The sequence below is a fragment of the Bufo bufo genome, chromosome 1 (genome assembly GCF_905171765.1).
Source record: "Bufo bufo chromosome 1, aBufBuf1.1, whole genome shotgun sequence".
In the NCBI taxonomy this organism is placed as follows: Eukaryota; Metazoa; Chordata; class Amphibia; order Anura; family Bufonidae; genus Bufo; species Bufo bufo.
In genome coordinates this window covers 209063663-209090780 of record NC_053389.1, presented here as the reverse complement: position 1 = coordinate 209090780, position 27118 = coordinate 209063663, and the positions used below count along the sequence as shown (strand labels likewise).

Here is a 27118-nt window from a genome sequence, read left to right as displayed (position 1 = left end):
CTCGGCCCGCATTAAGGCTGAACAACATCTGGCACCGGCATCCACCCCAACAGATAAGTTGTTTGTTCCCGTACAATTTCGTCTCCAGCTGTTGGGGGAGTGTCACGATTCTGCCTTTTGTGGACATCCGGGTTTTGAGGGCACTAAGGATCTGATTTCTAGATCTTATTGGTTTCCCACTCTGACCAGGGATGTCAAGTCCTACGTGTCAGCCTGTGAGGTTTGTGCCAGGTCTAAGACACCTAGGACTCGCCCTGCTGGTAACCTACGACCCCTACCCATTCCCAGTAGATCCTGGTCCCATATCTCGATGGACTTTATAACTGACCTACCGCTGGCGGAGGGTAAGACTGTGGTTTGGGTAGTGGTCAATAGGTTTAGCAAGATGGTTCATTTCATTCCCCTGTCTAAACTTCCGAATGCTAAAACCCTGGCGTCTATTTTTGTGAGAGAGATTGTTCGTTTACATGGCATCCCGGAAAATATTGTTTCTGACAGGGGTGTGCAGTTTGTGTCCAAAGATGTAAAATTTCATTGTCTTTTTCTTCCGCCTACCAACCTGAGAGTAATGGGCAGACTGAACGCCTTAATCAATCTGTGGAACAATTCCTGAGGTTGTATGTTGCTGATGACCAGCAATTATGGGTCAAATTCCTTCCGTTGGCTGAATTCGCTTTGAATAACCGTGTCAATTCTTCTGCTGGGGTCTCTCCTTTCTTTTGTAACCATGGTTTTCATCCCCGTTTTCATTCTGGGTCGTCCATCTCCTCCTCTAACCCTGAAGCGGATAAACTCTCCTCCGAACTGTGCACAGTTTGGGCCCGGGTTCAATCGAACCTAGAAAAGGCTCAAAATTCTCAAACTCAAGGCCGATAGGAGACGTTCAAGGGGGGTGAACTTTCAGGTTGGGGATAAAGTATGGTTGTCCTCCAAGAATCTATCTCTCAAGGTAGCTTCTAAAAAATTTGCTCCTCGTTTTATTGGACCATATAAGATCACGGAAGTGATTAACCCGGTATCTTTTAGGTTGGAGCTGCCCGAGTCATTCCACATTCATAATGTGTTCCATAAATCTCTGCTTAAAAAATATTTTGAACCGGTAGTACCATCAAAAGCCTCGCCTCCGCCGGTTCTTGTTAATGATGCTGTCGAGTATGTGGTGTCTAAAATAGTGGATGTCAGGAAGGTGCGTAATTCCTTGCAGTATCTGATTCACTGGAAGGGGTTTGGACCTAAAGAGAGATCTTGGGTACCTGCCAGGGAGGTTCATGCTCCTAGACTTGTGCGTAAATTTCATTTAGAACACCCTGAAAAGCCATAGCCTGAAATCTTTGGTCCGGTGGCCCCTCGTAAAAGGGGGGGTACTGTCACGGGGTTCCGAAGGTGCACTCGGTCCCCCATTGCCCGCAGACCTGTTGCTTAGCTTTGGGAATGAGGATCTGTGTTTGACCTCATTCCCAGGGCGGCTTTACTAGCTGGGTGGCTCCCTGCTCCTAGTCTGCCTTGAGCGCCGAGTCACATGACCCTCACTCCCCACTATAAATACAGGCAGCCTGCTGGCTACAGGTTGCCTGTTCATTTCTAGGTTCCTGGCTATTTGTTGGACTACTGAATACTTACCTGATCCTGTTCCCTGACGATCCTTTGCCTGCTCCTCCAGTACTGCGCATCCGTTCTGGTATTGTGACCTCGGCTCCCACCTGACTACTCTCTTAGGACTCCTCTTGTACTTCACTGCTCTCCTGGTATTTGACCCCGGCTTCTCCTGACCATTTTTTGCTTAATCCTTTGTACTGCGTAGCTCTCTTGGTTCTGACCCGGTCCGTTCATGTTCCGTATTTTGTCTTGTCTGTCTTCCCTGCACATATCCTAAGTTAGGGACTGTCGTCCAGTTGTCCCCTGTCATCAGACTCGTGAGGCAAGTAGGCAGGGCAAGGGGTGAGGGTGGAGCGCAGTGGTCACTATCCTTCCCCCTGTGTGTGTGTGTGTGGACGTGACCGTTAGAGTGTTTTTTTAACAACTGAATTTGACAGCAGTATATAAGCCTGTAATTTCACACGTGCTGATGCTGCAAGGCCTGAAAATAGTGTTTTTTGTAAAAAAAAGTGTGTTTTTAAAACCCCAGAAAATTATGGGTGTATTTCTAGCTTAAATTGCACACTGACTAATCAAGATGTTGTAGATTGCCAAAATTGTGTTTTTTTGGTAACAGAAATATGAAAGATGTATATATTACACTTGAATTTAACACTTTGCGATCTGGAAAATACTGTTTTTTGAAAAATAAAGTGTGTTTTTCAAATCCCAGAAAATGATGGATGTATTTCTACCTTAAAATGCACACTGACTAATACAGATGTTGTAGATTGCCAAAAAAGTCTTTTTTTGCTGACAGAATATGAAAGCTGTATATATTAAACTTGAATTTAACACTTGCAGATCTGGAAAATACATATTTTTGAAAAAAAAAATGTGTGTTTTTCAAACCCCAGACAATGATGGTGTATTTCTACCTTAAATTGCACACTGACTAATCCAGGATGTTGTAGTTTGGCCCCCAAAAAATGGTGATTTGCAATGTCCCAAGTGCAGAATATAGAATATTTGACACAGTCCTGACCTCAGTATCTGAGGAAAGGGATTTAGGAGTAATTATTTCAGGAAGACTTAAAGGTGGGAAGACAATGTAATAGGGCAGCACGAAATGCCAGCAGAATGCTTGGATGTATAGGGAGAGGTATAAGCAGTAGAAAGAGTGAAGTGCTTATGCCGCTGTACAGAACACTGGTGAGACCTCACTTGGAGTATTGTGCGCAGTACTGAGGCCATCTTCCCAGAGGATATAGATACTCTAGAGAGAGTTCAGAGAAGAGCTACTAAACTAGTACATGGATTGCAGGATAAAACTTACCAGGAAAGGTTAAAGGACCTTAACATGTATAGCTTGTAAGAAAGAAGAGACAGAGGGGATATGATAGAAACTTTTAAATACATAAAGGGAATCACTCGGTAAAGGAGGAGAGCATATTTAAAAGAAGAAAAACTACCACAAGAGGACACAGTTTTAAATTAGAGGGGCAAAGGTTTAAAAGTAATATAAGGAAGTATTACTTTACTGAGAGAGTAGTGGATGCATGGAATAGCCTTCCTGCAGAAGTGGTAGCTGCAAATACAGTGAAGGGGTTTAAGCGTGCATGGGATAGGCATATGGCTATCCTTCATATAAGATAGGGCCAGGGGCTATCCATAGTATTCAGATATATTGGGCAGACTAGATGGGCCAAATGGTTCTTATCTGCCGACACATTCTATGTTTCTATGTTTCTATGACTTATAGGAAAGCTGCCTTACATCCGGCGGCATCAGAGGCAGAGCTTTTAAAGAGCTCATTTGCATCCATTTCTTCCTTAGGTTTGCATAGTTCCACAATTAATTTCTGTTGTATCACTGAGTTAAAATTTTTACATATAGGTATTGTTCAAATATAGACAAGGTAATTTAATGCGTACTGACTGCAAACACTCTTGGGTATTGTAAAACATTCTTCCAAATAAACCTGACTCCAAACCTTTTAGGTGCATATGATTCCAAAATATCTAGTTGCAGGACTCCAAAACTTGTATGTACACATCATTTCAAAACTTCTAGGTGCACAACTACAAAACGTCTAGGTACACATGACTCCAAAACCTATAGGTGCACGACTGCAAAACTTTTAGGTGCACGACTCCAAAGCTTCTAGGTATTGTTGAGCGTACTTGTGTTTTAAGTTCGGCGTCTAAAGTTCGAGTTCAGGTTATCGAAGTATCCCGTTATGGATTCTAAATTCCGTTATGGTCCATGGTAGCGGAATCCATAACGGGATACTTCGATAACCCAAATCCGAACTTTAGACGCCGAACTTAAAACACAAGTTCGCTGAACACTACTTTTAGATGCACATGACTCCAAAAAAATTTTTTAGGAGAATTTGCAGAATATATTTTGTTGTCTTTTACCTAAAATTATTTTATTCCGCAGATTCATGTGACCTGTTTATGTTCCTTTTTTCACGTCTGATTAAAAATATTATACTACATAGGGAAGGAATGTTTCCCATCTTCAGTCGTTTCTTACTAGAAAAAATACAGGACGGCAGAATGAGAGTTGACACTTTTATTATGCTAATAGTTTGGTGTTAGATCTAGCAAGAAAGGAGCTGAATGTTATATAGTTTAAAAAAGAGGAGAGCGAAGACAATAAAAGGGAAATGTGTTACGTTATTGCTTAAAATTACAGGCTTTCTTCAGATACTTTATAATTAACAATACTAGAAGGGGTTTTGGAGATATCACAATGTCAGGTATATGACATGGTAATAAAAATGCAAGAATATAAAAATAGGTTAAGCAGGGAAAGTTGCTTAGCACAATGTTTTACTCAGCAGAATAATTCTGTAGTCGTGTGGAAGCCAAATATATAGATGGTGCAGAGATGAATTTGTCAGGGCAGCAGGGTTCTGTTTGTCACTTGGCACCACCCATTATGAGATCACTGTGAAACCTTTTAGTAACAAATTCAGGTCTTCTACTTCACTAAATGTGTCAGTTATGCAGAAAAACTTTGTTTGGGCTAGCAACTAAACCACCCAACAACCCTCACTCATCAAGTCTTAACTGTGGTCCTTAGTTTTAGTGCAGATTTTTTTTTTGGCACTGTTTTCCGTATACAAAGCTTCAGGGTTCACTCCCAGTGTATGTTGACCTTTGAATTCCCCACCCTCAGCTCAACAAAAGTAGAACATGTTTATACAGATTGCCATTTGGTCTCTTTAAAGGGAGTCTATTATCCATGGAGGGTAGAGGCCCTGAAACATAACCATACTTTTCTTGTGAAATCCCTGTCCTCTAATCCTGACAAATACTTATTTTTGCTTTCTTGCTAATAAGATTCTCGGCACACCACAGGTGGAGCCGCTCTATTTTTTGGTGCACCTGGATTCACCCGCAGCTTTGAAATCTCAGGGTCTGTCAATAAAACAAGAGAGGTTTGCTGAGAGGTGTTACTGGCAGAATAATGGTACACAAAATTGAGCAACCCTGCCCACAGTGCACCAAAAGTGCATCTTTTCAGGCTTTTTCCAGGTCTGTCCACCAGCAATTTACAGTCAATGTTTCAATTTGTAATTTGCTTTAAAAAAAAATAAAAAAAAATTGGATTGTTATTAGTTGTACTACTTGTGGAGAACGTTTTTTTCTTAACACAATTTTTTATAGATGTGATCCAAGGTGTGTATTAAATTTGTGTATTGCAGCAATTAATGTCTGTTGTATCACTGATCTAAATTATTTACATAAAGGTATATGGATTAGCTATTGAAGTTGGCATATTGCAATTGTGCAAATATGGACAAGTTAATTTAATTAGTGTTGATCACGAATACTTGAATCGCGAATATTATTCGCGAATATCAGCACTTCGAGAAATCACGAATATTTAGAATATAGTGATATATATTCGTAATTTCCAATATTATTTTTTTTCCATCAGTAACCTCCCTTCTTGCTTGTGGGCCAATAAGAAGGCTGCAATGTCTTTGTCTGAGCTTAGCAACATCCCTAGCAACCAATAGGAAAGCTGCCTACCTCTTACTATATAAGAACTTCCCCAGCAGCCATTTTCTGTAGTTTTATGGAGTTCTGAGAGAGAGAGAGAGAGAGCAGTGTCATTGCTGTGCTCTGTGCTTTCCACACGACAGTAGATAGATAGTTAGATAGCTTATATATATATATATATATATATATATATATATATAATACAGATAGTTAGTGTAGGTTATATCCTGATATAGTGTAGCTGTTGCAGTGCAGGGTGTTAGGTAGTGTGATCGGCTGTCAATACATACATGCAGACCTGCTAAAACGTGAAGTTTCACGTATTGCGGCAAAATATTCGCATCGCTAGTGCCGATTTGCGCAATTGCGAATATATTGGAGCACTCTAACTGCATATAAAGCCATTTATAATGTTCTGCCGTGCCAACCATTTTCTCCAGTCCCAGGAAACTTCTAGCAGCTTGGAAAATGTAGCTATAGTGACCCACACCTGTATTTCGTGCTCATTACGCGAATATTACATTGCCGATTTTTCACAATCAAGAAAATAATCTCAAATTCGCGAATATATGATGAATATTCAGCCAAATATTTCTGAAATATTGCAAATCCGAATAGAGCCCCTGCCGCTCATTACTAAGTTTAATGTGTATTGACTGCAAACATTGTAAAACATTCCTTCTATTGCACCTAACTCCAAACCTTTTGGATGATGATGCACATGATTCCAAAACGTCTAGTTGCACAAGTTTGAGATTTTTTAATAAGAGCAAACTATCTGAACAATGGAGTCCCCCCAGTGCAGTATATGCTATATTCATCAACATGGCACATGCAATGTTGATGAATATGGTGCTTGAGGTCAGCTGAGACCTTGTAAAATTTGACAGGCAATTTAGAAAAAGCAGCAGAGGGGCTTGTTAACCACCTCAGCTCCCCTAGCTTAAACACCCTTAATGACCAGACCACTTTTTACAATTCTGCACTACACTACTTTCACGGTTTTTTGCTCGGTCATACAACTTACCACCCAAATGAATTTTATCTCCTTTTCTTCTCACTAATAGAGCTTTCATTTGGTGGTATTTCATTGCTGCTGACATTTTAACTTTTTTTGTTATTAATCGAAATTTACCGATTTTTTCGCAAAAAAATGACATTTTTCACTTTCAGTTGTAAAATTTTTCAAATAAAACTACATTTATATATGAATTTTTCTCTAAATGTATTGTTCTACATGTCTTTGATAAAAAAAAATGCAATAAGTGTATATTTATTGGTTTGCGCAAAAGTTATAGTGTTTACAAACTATGGTACAAAAAAGTGAATTTCCGCATTTTGAAGCAGCTCTGACTTTCTGAGCCCTGTCATGTTTCCTGAGGTTCTACAATGACCAGACAGTAGAAACACCCGACAAATGACCCTATTTCGGAAAGTAGACACCCCAAGGTATTCGCTGATGGGCATAGTGAGTTCATAGAACTTTTTATTTTTTGTCACAAGTTAGCGGAAAATGATGTGTTTTTTTTTCTTACAAAGTCTCATATTCCACTAACTTGTGACAAAAAATAAAAACTTCCATGAACTCACTATGCCCATCACGAAATACCTTGGGGTGTCTTCTTTCCAAAATGGGGTCACTTGTGGGGTGGTTATACTGCCCTGGCATTTTAGGGGCCCTAATGCGTGAGAAGTAGTTTGAAATCCAAATGTGTTAAAAATGCCCTGTGAAATCCTAAAGGTGCCCACCTAGGCTGCAAAAAAGTGTCACACATGTGGTATTGCCATACTCAGGAGAAGTAGGGCAATGTGTTTTGGGGTGTCTTTTTACATATACCCATGCTGGGTGAGAGAAATATCTCTCTAAAAGTTGTCATTTTAGAGAGATATTTCTCTCACCCAGCATGGGTATATGTAAAAATACACCCCAAAATACATTGCCCTACTTCTCCTGAGTACAGCGATACCACATGTGTGACACTTTTTTGCAGCCTAGGTGCGCAAAGGGGTCCAAATTCTAAAGAGCACCTTTAGAATTTCACAGGGCATTTTTTACGCATTTGGATTCCAAATTACTTCTCACACTTTAGGTCCCCTAAAATGCCAGGGCAGTATAAATACCCCATTTTGGAAAGAAGACACCCCAAGGTATTCTGTGAGGGGCATGGCGAGTTCCTCGAATTTTTTTTTTTGGCACAAGTTGGCGGAAAATGATGATTTTTTATTTTTATTTTTTTCTTACAAAGTCTCGTATTCCACTAACTTGTGACAAAAAATTAATTTTACATGAACTCACCATACCCCTCACGGAATATCTTGGGGTGTCTTCTTTCCAAAATGGGGTCACTTGTAGGGTAGTTCTACTGCCCTGGCATTTTAGAGGACCTAAAGCGTGAGAAGAAGTCTGGAATCCAAATGCCTAAAAAATGCCCTGTGAAATCGTAAAGATACTCTTTGGAATTTGGGCCCCTTTGCGCACCTAGGCTGCAAAAAAGTGTCACACATGTGGTATCGCCGTACTCAGGAGAAGTAGGGCAATGTGTTTTGGGGTCTATTTTTACATATACCCATGCTGGGTGAGAGAAATATCTCTGTAAAAGTCAACTTTTCCCATTTTTTTTTTTATACAAAGTTGTCATTTTAGAGAGATATTTCTCTCACCCAGCATGGGTATATGTAAAAAGACACCCCAAAACGCATTGCTCTACTTCTCCTGATTACGGCGATACCACACGTGTGACACTTTTTTGCAGCCTAGGTACGCAAAGGGGCCCAAATTCCTTTTAGGAGGGCATTTTTAGACATTTGGATTCCAGACTTCTTCTCATGCTTTAGGGCCCCTAAAATGCCAGGGCAGTATAAATACCCCACATGTGACCCCATTTTGAAAAGAAGACACCCCAAGGTATTCCGTGAGGGGCATAGCGAGTTCATAGAAGTTTTTTTTTTGCACAAGTTAGCGGAAAATGATTTATTTTTGTTTTTTTCTCACAAAGTCTCCCTTTCCGCTAACTTGTGACAAAAAATAAAATCTCCCACGGACTCAATATGCTCCTCAGCGAATACCTTGGAGTGTCTACTTTCCAAAATGGGGTGACATGTGGGGTATTTATACTGCCCTGGCATTTTAGGGGCCCTAAAACGTGAGAAGTCTGGAATATAAATGTCTAAAAAATTTTACGCATTTGGATTCTGTGAGGGGTATGGTGAGTTCATGTGAGATTTAATTTTTTGTCACAAGTTAGTGGAATATGAGACTTTGTAAGAAAAAACAAAAAAAACAAAAAAAACAAAAAATTTATTTCCGCTAACTTGTGCCAAAAAAAAAACCTTCTATGAACTCACCATGCCACTCAAAAGTGATCTTTTTATAGCGCCGCAGCGATTTTACGGTGTTTTTGCAGTGATCATGTCACTGCGGTGGGGCGGACTTAATGCAAGTGTGCGCACAAGATCAGGCCTGATCGGGCGAACACTGCGTTTTTTGTAGAGCCTATAGAACATGTCATATTCTTGTCCGCAATTGCGGACAAGAAAAGGCATTTTCTATATAGTTCTGGCAATGTGCGGATCCGCAAACTGCAGAAAGTACATTTGCCGGTGTCCGTGTTTTGCGGATCCGCGGTGTCCGTGTTTTGCGGATCCGCAAAACACATACGGACGTCTGAATGGAGCCTTACAGGGGGGTGATCAATGACAGGGGGGTGATCAGGGAGTCTATATGGGGTGATCACCCCATATAGACTCCCTGATCACCCCCCTGTCATTGATCACCCCCCTGTAAGGCTCCATTCAGACGTCCGTATGTGTTTTGCGGACCCGCAAACACTATCTCCATCAGTTTCATAGAGGTGAATGAAGCAGTGGTCAGGCATGGGCATCACTGCACCATCCATGTGGGAAGTCGGGAATTTTCATTCTTGTGATACTAGGTTAGGCATTCTAGCAGTTGGAAACCCCAGTGATCAGACATTTATCCCCTATCCACATCTTTAAGATTACATGTATTTGCAAAGTTATTTTAGTCTTTTTTATAGATGTATTTGAACAATACAATTTTGGTAACAGCTAAGACCTGTATTGTTTTGGTGTTGTTTCAGTTATGTGGTATATTTTCAGATGTTTTTAGCAGATTGGCAGATTAACCTTTGCCAGAAACCCTACTAGCCTGGCAAAGAAAGCGATATTGGCCTCAACTGCTAGAATTAAAAAATTCTAAATTTTTTCTCTATATTTCAGGTTATGCTGGCCGAGAGACGTGGATCTGATGAACTGTATGCCATTAAAATTCTCAAGAAGGACGTCATAATTCAGGATGATGATGTGGAGTGCACTATGGTTGAGAAACGCGTTTTAGCATTGATTGACCGACCTCACTTTCTCACACAGCTTCATTCCACATTCCAGACTGTGGTATGATTTTGGAAGTTGTTTTATGGTATTTTTCCATTGCAAGAATATAAAGGATACCACAGAACTGCTGAAATCTTCAGGTTAAGAGCTTATGCACATGATCGTATCAGATGCGGACACAATTCCCTTCAATGAGGCCGAAGAAGATGCGGACAACACACCGTGTGCTGTCTGCATCTGTTTGTCTGTTCTGTGGCACCCGTAAAAAAAAAAATAGAACAGGTCCTATTCTAGTCCTTTTATGGAGAAGGTTTGGACTGTTCTATAGATGGCAGAACATTCTGTTCCGACACACACACACTCATACTCATACTCACACCAGCGATGGACTGGCCATCGGGAGTACCGGGAGAATCCCGGTGGGCCGATCGAATTATGGGCCGGCCAGGGCCGCCATCAGGGGGGTAAAGCTCCAGTAACAGCAGGCAGTGTGGGGGCGGCGCTCACTCACTGACGTCACACGCCTGCTCCTCCCACTAGGCGGCGCAGGCGCGTGACGTCAGTGAGTGAGCGCTGCCGCCCGCACTTGTTACTGGAGGCTGGAGGCGGGAGCTGAATGTAAGGTAGTAAAGACTCTTTACTAAAGAGATGAGCGCTGTGCCCCCACGTGTAGTAGAATACCTACCTGGAGCCAGAGCAGACTGTGCACAGAAAGGGCACTTTGTCACTGTGGACAAAGTATGGCACTTTCTGTGCACAGATTGGCTCTAGGTGGGTACAGTGTGGCACTGCAGTCACTAAGGGCACTATTTATCTGGGCATAGTAGGGCACTATCTGCCCACATAGTCAACATATGGCGCTCTGGGCACTGCCATATAATAGTGTGGGTACGGCGATATTTGGTTCTATGTGGGCACTGTATGATTGTGGGCAGATAGTGCCATACTATCCACAGATAAATGGCGCATTTAGTGCCTGTCGTGCCCACATAGTGCCATATAGAACCCATACTCGGAAAGCGCCATACTTGTGTAGACAGAGTATAATTATAGGCAAAGTATGGCACTTTCTGCCCACGTTTTAGCTCTAGGTAGGTATGATATGGCACTTTGTGGGCACTGTAGACACTAAATACACAACTTATCTGAGCATAGTATGCCCAGGTCTTCCCACGGTCATACAGTGCTCAGATAGCGCCATGTTATGCACAGATAAATGGTGTATTTCTTGCTTATGGTGCCATACAGTACCTACCTAAAGTGAAAACCTACAGTACTTTGGCCACAGTCATACAGTGCCGACATAGAGCCAAAGTATGGCACTTTCTATGCACCTAGGTAGGTACTATATGGGTACAAATGCGCTATTTTTCTGTGAATAGGAGGGCACTATCGTGCTCTATGTGGGCACTGTATCACTATTAGGGCAGATAGTGCCATAGAGACAAAATGTCTCCCAGCACATTATACATGGCTCGTCATCATGGTTACGACCTCCCTGTAATCCAGCATTGGTGGTCGAAAAAAGCACCAAACTATGTGCACTCCACAATCCCGGCTACTCCTATAGTGTGACCACCGCTGCTGGATTACAGGGTGGTCAAAACCATGGAAACGAGCAGTGCATAATGTGATGGAAAAATGACTCCCGCCAGCAAAGGAAGCAATATGGACAATCACAATACATTAGTAAGTGCCTTGTATTAACTTTCTCTACAAGATAAATGCCACTTGCTGAAGAGACATAACCCCTTCAAGGATGCGTGCACTGATATGCTGTAGATTTGCATCCATTAAATCCACACTATTTACAGCATACATTGACCTGTGGTGCGGTTTTAAGTCTGCAGTCAGTTTATGCTGCGGATTCCCTCCTTTGCAGTGCACAGATCTGCTGTAAAATCTGCATGTAACTCACATATTTTGTTGTGGATTTTGCTGCTGCAAATTACGTCCTGCACGGATGTGCCCCTTGCTTTCTTTCATTTTGTATGCATAGGTGGTGCCCTATGTGGGCTCTGTATGGCACGCACTGTGCACTGTTTGGCAGTGGCTTGCCTAGTAAGGTGATCACCATCACCATGCTCAGTTTTTATTATCCCCACAGCCTGTGTTAAAATTAAAGTTACTGTCTGCAGCCTGCAGGATACCGATTTATTAATGTATACTACTGTGAGTGGCGGGGAGGGGGATCTATGGATGACGGCACTGTTATAGGGAGGGGGATCTGTGGATGGCACTGTTATGGGGGGGGGTCTGTCATGTGGATGACATTGACACTTATGGGGGGGGGGGTCTGTGGATGACACTTATGGGGGGGATCTGTGGATACCATTATTTTTTTGAGTGTGTTTGGGAAAAATAAAGTGGGCCGGTCTGGCTGAAGTCCAAGGCCACTTTATTGTCCCAGTCCATCCCTGACTCTCACACACACACTCACACACACACACACACACACACACACACACACACACACACACACACACACACACACACACACACACACACACACACACACACACACACACACACACACACACACACACACACACTGCAGATCCCCAATTTGGGGACCAAAAAAGCAGAAACAGCTATGTGCAAGAACCCTTAAGCATGAGGGAGAGATAGAGAAGCAGCCTAAACCACTGATAAGATTGGTTTTATGTTTCAGACTATCTTAGATGATAGACTGGTCAGAGTTGAATCCAATACTTAAGAAAACAAATAGCATGTAATTAGCAACTTTTCAATAGTGGCTTAAAACTTTTTTTAAGTTTATTTTTTATTTTATATTCTTGAATATCTGGGACCATCCGGTCAAACCCTCTTAGAATACATAACGTAACAGGCGCTAATACCTATAAATTGTTGACTGGTCTGTCATTTGACCTTCTGAGGAACAGTTATGCTGGGGCTACAGAGTGACATGTGTCGCCCAACAGCAAGTCATGAGATAAAAAAATATATATGCAGTACAGACCAAAAGTTTGGACACACCTTCTCATTCAAAGAGTTTTCTTTATTTTCATGACTAGGAAAATTGTAGATTCACACTGAAGGCATCAAAACTATGAATTAACACATGTGGAATTATATACATAACAAACAAGCGTGAAACAACTGAAAATATGTCATATTCTAGGTTCTTCAAAGTAGCCACATTTTGCTTTGATTACTGCTTTGCACACTCTTGGCATTCTCTTGATGAGCTTCAAGAGGTAGTCCCCTGAAATGGTTTTCACTTCACAGGTGTGCCCTGTCAGGTTTAATAAGTGGGTTTTCTTGCCTTATAAATGGGGTTGGGACCATCAGTTGCGTTAAGGAGAAGTCAGCTGGATACACAGCTGATAGTCCTACTGAATAGACTGTTAGAATTTGTATTATGGCAAGAAAAAAGCAGCTAAGTAAAGAAAAACGAGTGGCCATCATTACTTTAAGAAATGAAGGTCAGTCAGTCAGCCGAAAAATTGGGAAAACTTTGAAAGTAAGGGCTATTTGACCATGAAGGAGAGTGATGGGGTGCCGCGCCAGATGACCTGGCCTCCACAGTCACCGGACCTGAACCCAATCGAAATGGTTTGGGGTGAGCTGGACCGCAGAGTGAAGGCAAAAGGGCCAACAAGTGCTAAGCATCTCTGGGAACTTCTTCAAGACTGTTGTAACACCATTTCAGGGGACTACCTCTTGAAGCTCATCAAGAGAATGCCAAGAGTGTGCAAAGCAGTAATCAAAGCAAAAGGTGGCTACTGTGAAGAACCTAGAATATTACATATTTTCAGTTGTTTCACACTTGTTTGTTATGTATATAATTCCACATGTGTTAATTCATAGTTTTGATGCCTTCATAGTCATGAAAATAAAGAAAACTCTTTGAATGAGAAGGTGTGTCCAAACTTTTGGTCTGTACTGTATGTGTGACTTGTCTACAACTTACTGTCATGCAACTATTTTTGAGCTGTGATATTGCTGTAAAAACTCTGCCAAGTCGCAGAAAAGTGGCAGGGTAATCACATATTGTAAGCAACTTATATTAATCTCGATGTAGGAAAAGTTGCATGCACCTTGCAACCTGCGACACAAAATCCATCAGGTCTGGATGTTTTGCTATTGTTTCATTACAGTCATGGTATGTTATATGTTGCACTGCGACAGCATTGATAATCATTAGATCCAACATTGCGCAACTTGCGCCATGTAGCCCCAGTCATACTGTGATTGGTTAAAGCCTTACTTACTGAAGTATACAAGCTCCACCCAATAAAAATCTACATAGAAATTCACTTAGAAATTCTTTGATTGAAAACATCATTTATCTGAATACTCCCGAGATAACAGAGCATAAGCTAACATCAGCTGAAAAATAAAAAAAAATGGGCTGTATCCTCAAGACATCTACTAAAGTAAATGGGCTGTCTTCTAAACGTATGAAGATATTTGCTTAATCTTCCACTAATACTCTTGCTGTTATTTTAGGATCGTCTTTACTTTGTTATGGAGTATGTGAATGGTGGAGACCTCATGTACCACATACAACAAGTTGGCAAGTTCAAGGAACCGCATGCCATGTAAGTGATTGCAGGTTAAAAGGGATGTCTGGTTCAGAAAGAAACATTTTTAAATTCACTTCAGAGAATTCTGAGTTAGGGTGCATTTGAATCCAGAGAAAAAAAAAAGCAGTCTGGTTTGAGAGCTGCACTTATACAAGCAGACAAACAACGCGAGTTTGGTGTTGCGCAGGGTCTTGCACAGGTGAGTAATTAGGTTGTGGCTATCAAATTAGGAGAGGTTAAATAGCCAGTCTTGAGTAGTGTTGAGCACGAATATTCGAAAAGCAATTTTTTTTTCGCAAATATCGACACTTCGAGAATTTGTGAATATTTAGAATATAGTGCTATATATTCGTAATGACGATTATTCAGGGATTTTTTTGTTTTGTTTTTAAATGCAGTACATATCAGGTGATCATTCCTCCCTTCTAGCTTGTGTGCCAATGAGAAGGCTTTGTCACAGATTAGCAACATCCCTAGCAAACAAAAGAAAAGTTGTCTACCCCACGCAGGTATTTCTCGCACATTACGCAAATAATACATTGCCGATTTTCACAATCAAGAATATAATCTCGAATTCACGAATATATGATGAATATTCTACAAAATATTCGCAAAATATCACAAATTTGAATTTTGCCCCTGCCGATCATCACTAGTCTTGAGGGCAGCTTGGTCCTTTGAATCCAGAGGAAAAAAAGCAGTCTGATTTGAGAGCTGAACTTATACAAGAAGACAAACAACGCGAGTTTGTGAGCATTCGCGTGTTTGAGTTCAAGTGTGTGTTTGTATTAAGTGTGTGACTTTAGATTACGTGACTTGATATTCAGGGACTTTTGGAGGAGACTACAGTAAATTTGATTCTTATCACTGCACTATATTGTATTTTTTCTCTTTTCTTGCGTAATCCCCATTTAGTATGTGTTCCATTAGTGACAGTGCAGTCCAGTGCACATCTTGTCTAATGTATACAGTCCTGGAACAGCCGTTTGAGGGTGCATATCTTGCCCATTTGGAATCGCACATCATGTATCTAATCAGGCGAGTTTCAACACGAAGAATTGACAATTTGGAAAAGAGTTTGTTGCTCACTGAGCAAGCACTTTATGGGGTAGATGTGGGGGAGGGTGGTAGCGAGGAGGCTCAGGAAAGTGAGGTAGCTAGCTGGATAACAGTTAGAAAGTGGGGTAGATGGAAGAGTGCCAGGGAGGGTAGTCCTGATCTGACACACTCCAACAAGTTTGCAAGGTTGGCAGATGGGGGGGATGTCAGTTCAGGGGATGCACTGCTGCAGCCAGACACTTCCTCTGCCAGTCAGAGGAATGTCAGCTCTAGTAAGCAGGGGACCTGGAGAGCAGGGCAGGCCAGACAGGTGCTGGTACTGGGAGACTCAATTATTAGGGGTACAGATAGGGCGATCTGTCACAAAGACTGGGATCGTCGAACGGTGTGTTGTCTTTCTGACGCTCGAGTTCGACACATCGCGGATCATGTTGACAGATTACTGGAAGGGGCTGGAGAATATTCAGCAGTCATGGTCCTTATCAGAGCCAATGACAAAGTTAGAGGTAGGTGGAGCATCCTTAAAAATGATTTTAGGCATTTAGGACAAAAGCTTAGGGCAAGGACCTCAAAGGTAGTGTTTTCCGAAATACTACTGGTACCACGAGCCACACAAGAAATGCAGCGGGAGATTAGGGAGGTTAACAAGTGGCTCAAGAACTGGTGTAGGAAGGAGGGGTTTGGGTTCCTGGAGAACTGGGCAGACTTCTCTGTCGGCTACATGGTCTATCGTAGGGATGGGCTGCACCTCAATGGGGAAGGGGCAGCTGTGTTGGGGGAGAACATGGCTAAAAGGTTGGAGGAGTGTTTAAACTAGGGACTGGGGGGAGAGTAATTACGCTATAGGATGGGAAGATAGAGACCGGGGGCAAGGTAATGGGACTGGAGGAGGAATGGAAGGAGGGACTAGAACAGTTCAGATGGAAAGGTGTAGGGTAAAAAAATATACATAAACTTCTTAATTGTATGTATACTAATGACAAAAGCCTGACTAATAAAACTGGGGAACTGGAATTAGTGATGTGTGAGGAGGACTATGATATTGTGGGAATAACTGAGACATGGCTGTATGATAGCTATGACTGGGCAGTTAATGTACAGGGTTACAGTCTGTTTAGAAAGGATCGCCAAAACCAGAGAGGGGGAGGGGTCTGCCTTTATGTAAACTGGTTCAGGACCTGACTAGAGGGATGGCCATGATGGACTTAGTATCAACCAATAGACCTGACAAAACAACAGATGTGCAGATTGGGGGGCACCTGGGAAATGGTGACCATAAAGTAATAACCTTCCAATTGTCATTCAAAAGAGTGTTTCTTCAGGGAGGAACAAAAATACCAGACTTCACAAAGTCCTCAAAAAAAAAAAGAAAAAAAAAAGACACAAAATGGGATATTTTTAAAATGTAATTGTGAGAGGTGCATACCTTATGGGAATAAAGGGTTAAGGAACAAGAAAAAAAACTATGTGGATAAATAGAACTGTAAAGAAAGCAATAAATGACAAAACAAAAGCATTTGAATCACTAAAACAGGAGGGTTGTGAGGAAGCACTGAAAAAAAATAGAATATGTAAAAATCAAATAAAAGCGGCCAAACTAGAGACCGAGAGATTAATTGCCAAAGAGAGTAAATCTAACCCTAAAATGTTCTTCAATTATATAAATGGTAAAAAGTATAAATCTGAAGGTGTCGGCCCTTTACAGAGTGATGAGGGAGGAGTTGCAGAGAGCGATGAGGAGAAAGCAAAGCTATTGTCACACCGGTGACAGGTTTTAGAAGGTCTGAAAGATTATCTGCACATTAGTGATCTGACAGCCTCTTTTGGTTTTAGTTTCACTTTGTCTGTGTGTTGCTTGTATGTCCACACCTCCTGTTCAGGTGTGGATCATGTGACCTTTACCACCCCCTATTTAGTCTGACTTTACCCATCACTCCTTGCTCTGGATAGCTTAATTTGGTTTTTGGAAGAGCTGGAGTGTGGTTCTAGTTGAAGTCCTGGTTATCCATCATCCATCAGCCTCAGAAGTTAAGTGTTCCGCTTGTTGTATTTTGTATTCCCCCCCACCTTTGTTGTTTGCTAGGCCTCAGCGAGACGCTGGTTCCTTTACCAGGGAAGGAGCGGGTTGTCTCTGCCCTATCATTACCATTAGGGCATCCGAGGGCTACCAGGGTTTTCTAGGTTACTGTGTATGGGCATCTCTACTATCAAGAGGTGCCCATACGGATAAGAGTTAGGGCCAGGAGCAGGGTTTTATAGGTGGTGACCCTTTTCCTTCCATAGCGGTGAGGCCTAGTGTCTTTTCCCTTCCTTCTTGTTGTCTTTTGGTGTTCTCCCCTACTACATCCTTGACAGCTATTCAATATTTTTTTCTCCACTGTATTCACTGAAGAAAATAAACTGACAGATGAAATGTAGAATGTAAATTCCCCATTAAACCCTTATGAATTCGGTAAATCCGTGATAAAATGGACAAATGGGTCTGGACGAGATGGGCAATGGAATCAGAGATCCGGAAGGCCGAGTATGTGTCACCTTAGCACGTGCACAGGTACCACAGGCTGACACATAGTCCTCAATACACTTTTGGAACCCCGGCCACCAGAATCTGCGAGAGATGAGATAGACAGTCGATCTACTCCCAGAGTGCCCAGCAAGCACCGTACAGTGATGTTCCTCGAACACCTTGTGACGTAATTCGGAGGGAACAAACAACTTGCCCTGAGGACAAGAGTCCGGAGCATCCTCCTGTGCCTCCAACACCCTGGCCTCGAGATCAGGATAAAGAGCAGATATACCCACCCCTTCAGATAAAATGGGACTAGGGTCATTAGACTCACCCCCCCCCCCCCCCAGGAAAGCTACGTGACAAAGCATCGTGACGTTCTTAACCCCAGGGCGGTAAGTGACGATGAAGTTAAATCTGGTGAAAAACAATGACCATCTAGCATGCCTTGGGTTCAGTCGCTTAGCTGACTCCAAGTAGGCCAGATTCTTGTGATCCGTAATTACCGTAATAGGATGAATTGCTCCTTCCAACCAATGCCGTTATTCCTCGAACGCCAACTTAATGGCCAGCAATTCCCTATTCCCCACATCATAATTCTTTTCAGCAGTGGAGAGTTTTTTAGAGAAAAATGCACATGGGCGCCATTTACTGGGTGAAGGACCCTGCGACAATATTGCTCCTACCCCTACCTCAGAAGCGTATACCTCAACAATAAATGGCTGAGACACGTCCGGTTGCACCAGAATAGGGGCCGAAGCAAAACATTCTTTCACAGCAGAAAAGGCCTGTAATGCTGCATCAGACCAGATAGAAATATCAGCCCCATTCCTAGTCATGTCTGTTAAAGGTTTAACCACCGATGAAAAGTTCAAAATAAATTTATGGTAGTAGTTGGTTAACCCCAAAAACCGCATAAGCGCTTTCAGATTTTCGGGTCGTTCCTAGTCCAACACGGCATGGACCTTCTCGGGATCCATACGAAAACCTGAGGATGAGAGCAGGTAACCCAGAAATTGCACTTCCTGTACAGCAAATACACACTTTTTCATCTTAGCATACAACTTATTCTCTCTTAGGATCTGTAACTCCTGTCTCACATGATCCTGATGAGTCTCCATATTAGGCGAAAAAATTTGTATGTCATCAAGGTATACAACGACAAACCTCCCCACCAGATGATGAAAGATGTCATTGACAAAGTGTTAAAAAAACGCAGGAACATTGGTTAACTCAAAGGGCATGACCAGGTTTTCAAAATGACCCTCAGGGGTATTAAAAGCAGTCTTCCACTCATCCCCCTCCTTGATCCCTACCAGATTATATGCCCTCCTCAGATCCAATTTAGAGAACACCTTGGCACCGACAATCTGACTAAACAAATCCGGAATCAAATGAAGGGGGTAAAGATCACGGACAGTAATACGATTGAGCTCAAGGAAGTCCAGACATGGTCTCAGGGTACCATCCTTTTTCTTTACAAAGAAAAATCCAGCAGCCACTAGGGGCTTGGATGGTCTAATATGTCCCTTTGCCAAACTCTCGGTGATATACTCTCGCATAGCCTTTCTTTCGGGTTCCGAAAGATTATACAACCGAGATTTGGGCAATTTAGCTCTGGGAATATGATTGACGGGACAGTCATACTCCCGGTGCGGAGGCAACTGCTGATTACCACTTTCAGAAAACACATCAGAAAATTCAGAAATGAACGAGGGTACAGTTTTAGTGGTAACCATAGAGAACAATGCATTAAGACAGTTGTCCATGCAAAAATCACTCCAATCGAGAATCTTTCTCGCTTGCCAATCGATGTTAGGGTTATGTTTGCTTAACCATGGTAAGCCCAACACCAACGGAGCAGGCAGACCCTCCAACACATAACAGGAGACAGATTCCTGATGCAAATCACCCACTCTTAAATTAATGTCATTCACTACCTGCGACAGGCATTTTTGGGCGAGAGGTGCTGAGTCAATTGCAAAGACAGCAATACTATTCTCTAATGCATTAGCAGTCAACCCGTGAATGCGTACAAACTGTCCATCAATCAAGTTGACTCCTGCCCCACTGTCGATAAATGCTTCGATTTTCACAGTTTTGGACTCTAGCGCCACCTCGGCAGACAGGAGAAAATGGGTACTACCAGTAAAAGATAAAAGTAGGTTTTCTTGCTCCTCACCCACACTAACAATAGTAATTTGGGGATTAAACTTTTTTTTCTTTTTGTTTACACCTTGATGCTGCAAGTACGGACAAATATTTACAAAATGTCCCTTCTTGCCACAACAAAAGCAGACTCCTTTCACATGACCCAAGCTTTTGCCAGTAGTTCTAGGAGTAGCTCCTCCTAACTGCATAGGCTCATCACAAGGCACAACCACCCGTGTCTCTCCACCATAAGTGTCAAAGGAAGCAGTACCCTTATTGGACAGTACGTCCTGAAGGTGAGGACCCCTAGATCTCTCCATCAGGCGTCTATCAAGACGTACAGCAAGGGACATAGCTGCTTCCAATGACTCAGGATTTTCATGAAAAGCCAATGCGTCTGCAGAGACCCTGGCAGAATTGGCTACGGATAGCAGAATCGTTCCACTCTGTATCCGTAGCCCATCTCCTAAATTTAGAGCAATAGGTCTCCGCAGAACATTCTCCCTGCCGAAAACCCAGTAACTTGGTCTCGGCCTGAGAGATCCGATCCGGGTCATCATAGATAAGACCCAAGGCTCTAAAGAATTCATCTACCGACCGGAGGGACGATGATCCGGTCGGCAGAGAAAAAGCCCAAGATTGGGCGTCCTCTTTAAGCAATGAAATAATCATACCCACATCACCAGAAGAGTATGGACGCAGCCTAAAGTATAATTTACATGACTCCCTGAAAGGGATGAAATTGTCACTACCCCTGGAAAACCTGTCCGGGAGAGCTATCTTACCAGGGAAGGAGCGGGTTGTCTCTGCCCTATCATTACCATTAGTGCATCCGAGGGCCACCAGGGTTTTCTAGGTTCCTGTGTATGGGCATCTCTACCATCGAGAGGTGCCCATATGGATAGGAGTTAGGGCCAGGAGCAGGGTTTTATAAGTGGTGACCCTTTTCCTTCCATAGCGGTAAGGCCTAGTGTCTTTTCCCTTCCTTCTTGTTGTCTTTTGGTGTTCTCCCCTACTACATCCTTGACAGCTATTCAATATTTTTTTCTCCACTGTATTCACTGAAGAAAATAAACTGACAGATGAAATGTAGAATGTAAATTCCCCATTAACCCCTTATGGACCGGGCTCATTTTCACCTTAAGGACCAGGCCATTTTTTGCAAATCCGACCAGTGTCTCTTTATGTGTTAATAACTTTAAAACGCTTTTACTTATCCAGGCCATTCTGAGATAGTTTTTGTCACATATTGTACTTCATGACACTGGTAAAATGGAGTAAAAAAATATATATATATTTATTAAAAAAATACCAAATTTACCAAAAAATTTTAAAAATTATCAAATTTCCAAATTTCAATTTCTCTACTTTTATAATAGATAGTAATACCTCCAAAAATAGTTATTTTTTTACATTCCCCATATGTCTACTTCATGTTTTGATCCTTTTCGGAATGCCATTTTATTTTTTGGGGACGTTACAAGGCTTAGAATTTTAGAAGCAAATCTTGAAATTTTTCTGAAAATGTCAAAAACACACTTTTTGAGGACCATTTCAGGTCTGAAGTCACTTTGTGAGGCTTACATAATAGAAACCACTAAAACTTTGTTAACCCTTTAGGTTTTCCACAAGAATTAATGGAAAATAGAGATGAAATTTCAGAATTTAACTTTTTTGGCGGATTTTCCATTTTAATATTTTTTTTCCAGTTACAAAGCAAGGGTTAATAGCCAAACAAAATTTATCGCCCTGATTCTGTAGTTTACAGAAAAAAACCATATGTGGTCGTAAACTGCTGTACGGGCACACGGCAGGGCGCAGAAGGAAAGGAATGCCATACGGTTTTTGGAAGGCAAATTTTGCTGGTCTGTTTTTTTGACACCATGTAACATAGTAACAGAGTACATAAGGCCGAAAAAAGACATTTGTCCATCCAGATCGGCCTGTTATCCTGCAAGTTGATCCAGAGGAAGGCAAAAAAAAAACCTGTGAGGTAGAAGCCAATTTTCCCCACTTTGGGGAATAAAAAATTCCTTCCTGACTCCAATCAGGCAATCAGACTAACTCCCTGGATCAACGACCCCTCTCTAGTAGCTATAGCCTGTAATATTATTACGCTCCAGAAATACATCCAGGTTCCTCTTGAATTCCTTTATTGTAATCACCATCACCACCTCCTCAGGCAGAGAGTTCCATAGTCTCACTGCTCTTTCCGTAAAGAATGATTTTCTATGTTTGTGTACAAACCTTCTTTCCTCCAGACGTAGAGGATGTCCCCTCGTCAGTCACAGTCCTGGGGATAAATAGATGACGGGATAGATCTCTGTACTGACCCCTGATAAATTTATACATATTAATTAGATCTCCCCTCAGTGGTATTTTTTCTAAAGTGAATAACCCTAATTTTGATAATCTTTCAGGGTACTGTAGTTGCCCCATTCCAGTTATTACTTTAGTTGCCCTCCTCTGGACCCTCTCCAGCTCTGCTATGTCTTCCTTGTTTACAGGAGCCCCGAACTGTACACAGTACTCCATGTGTGGTTTGACTAGCGATTTGTAAATTGGTAGGACTATGTTCTTATCACGGGCATCTATGCCCCTTTTGGATTTTAGATCTGTTGGGGCAGGCAAACTTTTTCCAAGGTTATATAACTCTTCGTAGTATTGTCTAAATACCTCTATAATATCAGAAGTTGAAAGTTTTAAGAAGTTCTTTTGAGCTCTAATTTTGGTGATATATGACTTATTTTTCTGTTTTCTGAGGAGTCTAGCCAGTCTCTTACCGCATCTATTATCTTCTAAAAATTTGCTGAGTTTCGCTAGATATAAATATTTCAGATTTTTCTGGTCTAACAGGTCAAGTAGTTTAGATCTCAAGGTGATAAGGTCATTCATGATCTTTTTCTCTAATGAAAGCTTATGGGCCAACTCAAGGATGTGAATTTGAGACCGGAGATCTGGTATCTGTTTTTCACTTTGTTTTTTTTTATAAGCTCCTAGTCTGATAAGTCTGCCTCTAATGAAGGCTTTATGCGTTTCCCAAATCAAGGAGTTACAAGTACCTGCCTGTATATTTTCAGAGAAAAAAAGAATCTATATTAGTTGCAAGAGCTGTGACATCGTCAGGGTGTTTCAATAAACTTTCATTTAGCGACCATTTACACCTTTTAATTGTGTCATCTCTGAGGGAAAGATGCATCAGTAAAGGGGCGTGGTCCGAGAGATGGAAGGATTTATAGTTAGCTTTTTTCAATAATTGAATATCTCTGTGATGTATGAAGAAATAATCTAACCTGGAGTATGTTTCGTGGGCAGAAGAAAAAAAGGAGTAATCTCTACAGGTGGGGTTCAAAACTCTCCATTTACTTTTTTTCTGATGTTCACTTTTGGGGGTCTTATCCCCTCTGCAATGCATTACAATCCATCTGTATTGTAATGCATTGCCTGAGTCATACACTAACAGGTTGTCTAGGAGACCCAGCTTGAGGCTGGATCTCCTCGGCTCCCGTAGAAGGCAGTTCCCGATGCCGTGCAAGTCATTGGGTAGCCTCTGAACTGCATTGGGCTGCCTTCTGAATAAAGCCATATCAGCATGGCTTCATGATGGATCGGTTATGTCAAACTAATTTAATCAGTTTCTATGAGGAGGTAAGTTCTAGACTTGATGGCGGCGAATTAATGGATGTCATATATCTGGACTTCTCAAAAGCATTTGACACTGTACCGCATAAAAGGTTAGTATATAAAATGAGAATGCTTGGACTGGGGGAAAATGTCTGTATGTAGGTAAGTAACTGGCTCAGTGATAGAATACAGAGGGTGGTTATTAATGGTACACACTCAGATCGGGTCACTGTCACTAGTGGGTTACCACAGGGGTCAGTAGTGGGACCTATCCTCTTCAATATGTTCATTAATGATCTTGTAGAAAGCTTGCACAGTAAAATGTCAATTTTTGCAGATGACACTATACTGTGTAAAGTAATTAACACGGAAGAGGACATTATACTGCTACAGAGGGATCTGGATAGATTGGAGGCTTGGGCAGAGAAGTGTCAGATGGGGTTTAAAGGTACTTTCACACTAGCGTTTTTCTTTTTCGGCACTGAGTTCTGTCATAGGGGCTCAATACCGGAAAAGAACTGATCAGTTTCCTTCCCATGCGTTCTGAAAGGAGAGAAATCCGTTCAGGATGCATCAGGATTAGGGTTGAGCGAACCCGAACTGTAAAGTTCTGGTTCGTATCTAACTTTAGGATTTGTAGACCCAGACCCGAACATTTCAGTAAAAGTTTTGGTTCGGGTCCGGTGTTCGGCGCTTTCTTGGCGCTTATTGAAAGGCTGCAGAGCAGCCAATCAACAAGCGGTTAACTGTCTGACCTTAGAAGCCATCACAGCCATGCCTACTAATGACATGGCTGTAATTGGCCAGTGTAGCATGTGACCCAGCCTCTATATAAGCTGGAGTCACGTAGCGCTGCACGTCACTCTGCTGTGATTAGTGTAGGGAGAGGATGCTGTTGGTGATTTCAGGGAGAGAATAGGAGAGACTCTTTGCTCAAAATCTGAATCTAACTCAGCGATCTACATACATTGTCTTTTGTGGGTGCAGGGCACAATTTTTTTTATCCTGCCCTGAGCCCAGTGACCGAAAAAAAATAACTTTAATAAGTCAATTAGGTGGGCGGCGGCGGCAGACATTTTTTGCAAGCTCAGTGCACCAACACTGCATCTGAGCTTTTGGGACATTGAAAACCCCAATTCCCGCAATATACAACATCTGGATTAGTCAGTGTGCAATTTAAGCTAGAAATACAGCCATCATTTTCTAGGGTTTTAAAAACACACTTGTTTGCCAAAAAACACTATTTTCCTGATCTGCAAGTGTTAAATTCAAGTTTAATATATACAGCTTTCATATTCTGTTACCAAAAAACACTTTTTTGGCAATCTACAAAATCTGGATTAGTCAGTGTGCAATTTAAGCTCGAAATAAACCCATCATTTTCTGGGGTTTTAAAAACACACTTTTTTGCCAAAAAACACTATTTTCCTGATCTGCAAATGTTAAATTCAAGTTTAATATATACAGCTTTCATATTCTGTTACAAAAAAAAAAAACTTTTTGGGCAATATACAACATCTGGATTAGTCAGTGTGCAATTTAAGCTAGAACTACAGCCATCATTTTCTGGGGTTTTAAAATCACACTTTTTAGCCAAAAAACACTATTTTCAGGCCTTGCAGCATCAGCACGTGTGAAATTACAGGCTTATATGCTGCTGTCAAATTCAGTTGTTAAACAAACACTCGTTTGGGCAAAAAAAATAATTGTTGGCATCCTTTGATGCAGATGTCATTGTGAGATACACCCTTAATACATTTGGGTTAGATTCAGAGATTTGAAATACCGCCATTTGGAGCACCAATATTTAATTCAGGCCTACAGTGGTTCAGGCCGTGTGAGATACACCCTTTACATACAGGGGTTTGATTCAGGCATTTGAAATACTGCAATTTTGGGCAAAGAAATCTTTAATTGAGGCCTAGAGTGGGTCAGGTCGTGTGAGATACACCCTTTATATACAGGGGTTTGATTCAGGCATTTGAAATACTGCCATTTTGGGCAAAGAAATCTTTAATTGAGACCTAGTCTGGTTAAGGCCGTGTGAGATACACCCTTTACATACTGTCGTTCTATTCTACTATTAATTATACACCCATTTAAGGCAAGATCCTACATTCAAAAAATATGAGGAGAGAGTCAAATAAGGGATGTGGCCCAGGACGTGGTGCTGCTGGTGGAGCTCCTGTTGCAGGGAGAGCACATGGTCGATCTGTGCCAGCTAAATGCACAAGTGAAACCCCTTTCTCAGGTGCGAGTAGGCGACAGAACCTTCAGCGGAATTTGGTTGGGCCTAATGCGGCTCTATGAATGGTGAGGCCTGAACAAGTACAGGCGATAGTAGATTGGGTTGCTGACAGTGGATCCAGTTCCTTCACATTGTCTCCCACCCAGTCTCCTGCTAAAAGACCACAGTTGACACCTGCAGCCGATGTCCATCAGTATTTCACCTCACCCCCTTGCAAATCAGCCAAGCAGTCTGAGCCCCAAGTCATGCAGCAGTCTCTTCTGCTTTTTGAAGACTCTGTTAGCAGGGTTTCCCAGGGCCATCCACCTAACCCTGCCCCAGAAGTGGAAGAGATGCCTAACCACTTATTTTTCAAGATGAGTACATGGGAGGACCATCGCAGCACATCTCGGATGATGACGAAACACAGGTGCCAACTGCTGGGGCTTTCGAAAGTGTGCAGACCGACAAGGAAGGCAGGGGTGAAGACTGGGTGGAAGATAATGTGGAGGAAGATGAGTTCCTCGACCCTACATGGAATCAAGGTCATGCGAGTGACCTATGTAGTTCGGAGGAAGAGGCGGTGGTCGCACAGAGCCACCAGCACAGCAGAAGAGGGAGCAGGGTGCAAAAGCAGAGCGGCCGTCCTCTAGACAGTACGCCTGCTGCTGCCCAATGCAGCAAGGGACCGAGCACACCAAAGCCAGCTCCAAGGAGTTCCCTGGCGTAGCAGTTCTTCAGAATATGTACTGACGACAAGACACGAGTGGTTTGCACGCTGTGCAATAAGAGCCTGAAGCGAGGCATAAACGTTCTCAACCTGAGCACAATCTGCATGACTAGGCATTTAAGTGCAAAGCACGAGCTGCAGTGGAGTAGACACCTCAAAAACCAAGAAAGGTCTCTGGCTCCTCCTGCTTCCTCTTCTGCTGCAGTCTCGGCCTCTTCATCCACCTCTGGAGTGACAGTGCCACCTGCCACCCCGCAAACAGAGGATCTGCCAGCAACACCAACACCTGGGACACCAAGCATCTCCACAATGTCCCACGGAAGC

The 27118-nt window shown here is 42.2% G+C and overlaps 1 protein-coding gene across 1 annotated transcript in view; it reads left to right on the top strand.

The window, feature by feature from the left end:
* PRKCG (protein kinase C gamma) overlaps positions 1-27118 on the top strand; it is a 634337-nt gene that overhangs the window by 497851 nt on the left and 109368 nt on the right. Inside the window, 2 exon segments of the mRNA XM_040434717.1 lie at positions 9834-10007; positions 14421-14512. Of these exon segments, the coding sequence (XP_040290651.1) occupies positions 9834-10007; positions 14421-14512 (266 nt within the window).